The 4,357-nt window shown below is 54.1% G+C and overlaps 1 protein-coding gene across 1 annotated transcript; it reads left to right on the forward strand.

The window, feature by feature from the left end:
• Positions 1-1,519: 1,519 nt before the first annotated feature.
• On the forward strand, positions 1,520-4,050 carry CBX1 (chromobox homolog 1). The gene is made up of 4 exons (XM_009696139.1): positions 1,520-1,697; positions 2,224-2,401; positions 3,135-3,229; positions 3,906-4,050. Exons 1-4 carry the CDS (start codon positions 1,558-1,560, stop codon positions 4,048-4,050), a joined length of 558 nt encoding a protein of 185 aa, XP_009694441.1. The 5' UTR covers positions 1,520-1,557.
• The last annotated feature ends 307 nt before the right edge of the window (positions 4,051-4,357 follow it).

Consider the following 4,357-nt stretch of genomic DNA (forward strand, 5'->3'; position numbering starts at 1 on the left):
GGTACAGAGTTGGTTTCAGGCAGTCTGGGTCCTGTTGCCAGCTTTGCCAGTGGCTCTCTGTGACGGCGGAGCTGCTTATCGGAGATAACAGATGGGGAAACTCGGAACCTCCTGACCCTTTGGTCAATCTAAATCAGTGCAACTCGTTCAGCGCGCTCGGCTGGCTGGGCAGGCTTCTTTGGAGCAGAGGCTGGTGCTGAGGTCAGGGTACTGGAAGGCTCTGTATTTTTCTTGAACCTAAAGAAAAAAATCCTTCCCGCACGAGCAGATGCTCTGTTGGTGCCTCCCTTCGCTCAGGATCGTGGCTGCGGGGCTGGGACCTCTCGGTGTAACTGGTACCAGCGAAGAAGCGGCTGGAGAGCATTTGCAAGGACCCAGGGGTGTTTTTAGAACCACCTGCCCCATGGCAGGGACACAGGGCAGGGACGAGGTGGATCACCAACCCTGGCAGCAGCAGGGAGAGACTCTGACCCGGGAACTGCCTGGCTGCGGTGCTCTTACTGGTCCGAGCTGGGTTTCAGCAGGGAAGTGGGGCCTCTCTGTGGTTTTTGGCTCCCTGAGGTGTTTCGTTTCAGTGTTGGCAAGGCTGCTTCTCCTCTGCAGTCCCTTCACGGGAGTGGAAAGCAGAGAGCTGCACCAAGGGCCACCCCGTCACGCGTTACCTGTGTGCCGTGGCATTGACGGCAGGTAGCCTGGGGCTGTGTCGCGCCAGAGAGTTCTCCCAGCCCTGCATTGCTTCTGCCACTCCCCAGCAAGCACTGGATTTGTACACAGGAATTTTTGACGGTCTAAACAGCCCTGGAAGATAAGGAGAACAAAAAAAAAATATCTGAGTTGGTGAGTTAGATAGATATCCCCGAGTGCACATCCGTGAACTGGCAAAGAAATGAACACAGGGAGCTCAGCATCGGCGACTGTAACTTGTATTTAACTTGGATTAGCTGTTTATTAACTAACATCTTGCTCCTGCTGCTGTACAGCCCTCCACATGCTTTCTGCAGCTCAAGGCAGGGTTGATCTAAGCTGAAGGGCAGATCAGCGAGGTGAGGAACGGGGAGAGAACAGGTGGAGGGGGGACACGTGGGACTCAGCAGAGGAAGGACAAGGTGTGGAGCAGCTGACGGAGGATGCTGCTTCGTTTCTGGAGGTCGGTGCGCAACACATGACAGCAGCGAGATCGAGACGCGGTGTGCTGAAAACAGAGACAAAATATGGGTAGAGTCAGGCAGAGTTTTGGTGGAATTGGTGAAATAAGGAGCCGGGGAGACAAAAGGCCGAAGCTGTGTGTCAGAAAGACGTCCTGTAAATATAGCAGCTCCTGCTGGAGATTCACATTTGCCTTTTTGGCTGGCAGGACCATCCTGGCCCATCTTTTTGTGTGTTTCCTGCTTTGTATGTGCCTGTTTTCTCCAAAGCAGCCTTCCTGCGCTGTGCTTTGCCTCCACGTATCCAGTATGTTTGCTGCCTGGCAAAGGCAAACCTGACCTTGACACAAACGTGTGGTTCTCTTTCCTCTTTTAGCAGCGTCGCCCATAAACTGAAAAACTGGCCAGCACAATGGGAAAAAAACAGAACAAGAAGAAAGTGGAAGAGGTCTTAGAGGAAGAGGAAGAGGAGTATGTGGTCGAGAAGGTCCTGGATCGACGAGTGGTGAAGGGCAAAGTGGAATACCTGCTGAAGTGGAAAGGCTTCTCGGAGTAAGTGCCTCCCTGCCTGCTGCTGCGGGGTGGGTGCTGCGCTGCTCCGGTGTGAGCATCTCCTCTGCCTTTAGCTGCCAAAGCTTCCGGGCAAGTGGCTGAGTCTCCCTGTGCCTCTCCTTGTCTGTAAAATGGAGCTAACAGGCCAAGGGCAGCTGTAATGATAAAACCAGCGGTGCTAAATGCCTTGAGCTCTAATCAGGGCAACAAGAGCACAGCCTAGGTGAGAAAGTCCCGCTTCTGTCTCGCGAACAGGCTGTGCGGTGCCCTGATGGGGCTTCCCCCCCTTAAACCTAATGAGAAACAAGCAGCCAGATAAAACGAATTGCATTTCTCTCCTCAGAAGGGAAATAACTGCCCTGCCCTCTGGCATCCCTGCCTGGATCAGGGCAGGGTCCTGTTTCATGGGATGAGGACACCCACATCCAGACTGCTGCTTCTGTCAGCATCTCCGCATGACCGGGTGTCCAGGACTTTTCTTGGCAGCTGCCCATATGTAAAACTAAGCGGTTGTCTTTGATTGCAGTGAAGATAACACATGGGAGCCAGAGGAGAACCTCGACTGCCCAGACCTCATTGCAGAGTTCCTTCAGTCCCAGAAAACAGCACATGAGAGTGAGAAATCTGAGGGAAGCAAGCGCAAAGCGGAGTCTGACACGGAGGATAAAGGGGAGGAGAGCAAACCAAAGAAGAAGAAGGAGGAGGTGAGGCAGGGTGGGGTTTCTGTGCTCGCCTCCCTACCTCTGCGTTTGACATGGTGTGTAGTAGCTAGAGCAGCCACGTTCCAAAACCTCAGTCAAACTGTTCTTCTGCACAGAGGGAAAACTATTGCACTTCAGTGAGACACAGCTTTTGAAAAGCTCTAGCTTTTGGTAGGAGGCATGAGCTGTTGTCTAAGCTAGGCCTTTTAGTGAATCCAGAGCCAGTCCTAGCACTAAATTGAAAGGCTAGTTCTTGAACCAAAACGGTACAGAGCCCTGGCTTCTGAAGAACCGCACAAGGGGTGAAACAGGAGGCAGGAGTTGCCTGTTGAAGAGGGGGAACAAGGTGGAGCAGAGCGCCTCCTGCTCAGGGTGCTTACAGCTGCTTGGGAAAAGGAACGGTAAAAGGCTCTGCAGTCTGGTTTTCATCCCAGGAGCTGCTGAATCTTGGCCAACACAAGAGTTTGACCATCAGAGCCTTGGAAATCAGATCCTCTGCTTGCAGCACCAGCAAGGCACTCTGCCGTGCTGCCCGGGGCCCACTGGGAGATCACCTCTGTGCAGTGGGTTTACACCTGAGTGGTCTTCTCAGTTCCCCACTGGCCTTAGTCATTATAGTCCGAGCATCTGATACACAGAGCCTTCCTGAACAGCCAGCAGTGTGTCCTGGTGACCAGAATCAGGGCTGTGGCTGTCAGCCTGGTGATGCTACAAGTAGAAATTTGTCTCTTTGCAGTCAGAGAAACCGCGAGGCTTTGCCCGAGGATTTGAGCCGGAGCGAATCATTGGTGCCACAGATTCCAGCGGGGAGCTCATGTTCCTGATGAAGTGGTGAGTGTGTCTTTGTGTCTGTCACTTCTTCACTTATTCTGTGCCAGAGAGGGAAGGACCTGCGCCTGGGGAGTCCCTGCTACCTGGCATGAAATCTCTTGCGATGGCGCTGCTGCCTGAGGTGACCCTCTGCGCTGAGGCTAACGTGGATGTGAAACGAGCAGGTAGGGCCCTTGGGATTGTGTGGCTCTTAAGATGTCCCCCCGCAGCAGGCGCGAGCTTGGGGAGAGAGAGGGGAATGGTGTCATGGCACGGGCTGCAGTTTTGGAAGGCTGCACCCAGAGGAGAGCAGTGACAATAACCACGTCCCCTTCGGCTGTAGTGACACAGGGCTTGTCGCTGGCACAGGTGGGAGCCAAACCAGGCAGGCGTAGGTGTGGGAGCCATTTGCTTTTGCACCATCTCAGAAGTCCGGAGTGGCTGGGGGCAGGGCTGCAGCTTTGATTCAGCTTCTGTCCCCATCCCCGACAACACAGAGCTGAACTCACACCTGAATCTTTCTTGGGCTCACGTGCTGCTTCTCCCTGCTCCGGAGCCACTCAGGAAGGGATGGCTTGGATCCCCCGAGCACCTCGGGTACTCCGTTTACCCACCGTTTCTTGATTTTTCTCTGGTCTCCACTTCTTCCGCCTCCCTTCTGCAGCCCCCTAACTTGCACCTCTGCTCTGGCCTGTAGGAAGAACTCTGACGAGGCCGACCTGGTCCCTGCCAAGGAAGCCAACATCAAGTGCCCACAGGTGGTCATCTCGTTCTATGAGGAGAGGTTGACATGGCATTCCTACCCCTCAGAGGACGATGACAAGAAAGAGGACAAGAACTAACCCCTGGCACCCGCTCTGGCCAGCCTTTGTATAAAGATCTGAACTGTGGGTTTGAGCAAGAGGGAGAGAACACAGCTCTGCTCGGTTGGGAGCGTAGAGATGGCTGGAGAAGATGCCCTTTGAAGAGACCAGTATGGTTTCTGTGCCCTGCAGCTGCTCAACTGCTTTATGCAGCTTCACGCTGTGTACAGATTCAAACCAGCCCGGCTCAGTTTGAGGGGTGGGGGGAGGGAAGGACAGGGGAATACTGGGGGTGTTGGGAGGGGGAAATTGGGGTGTTTGTTTCAAGGCTGTCTATTTTGCAGCT

Source organism: Cariama cristata, unplaced genomic scaffold (genome assembly GCF_000690535.1).
Source record: "Cariama cristata isolate BGI_N322 unplaced genomic scaffold, ASM69053v1 scaffold21722, whole genome shotgun sequence".
Classification (NCBI taxonomy): Eukaryota; Metazoa; Chordata; class Aves; order Cariamiformes; family Cariamidae; genus Cariama; species Cariama cristata.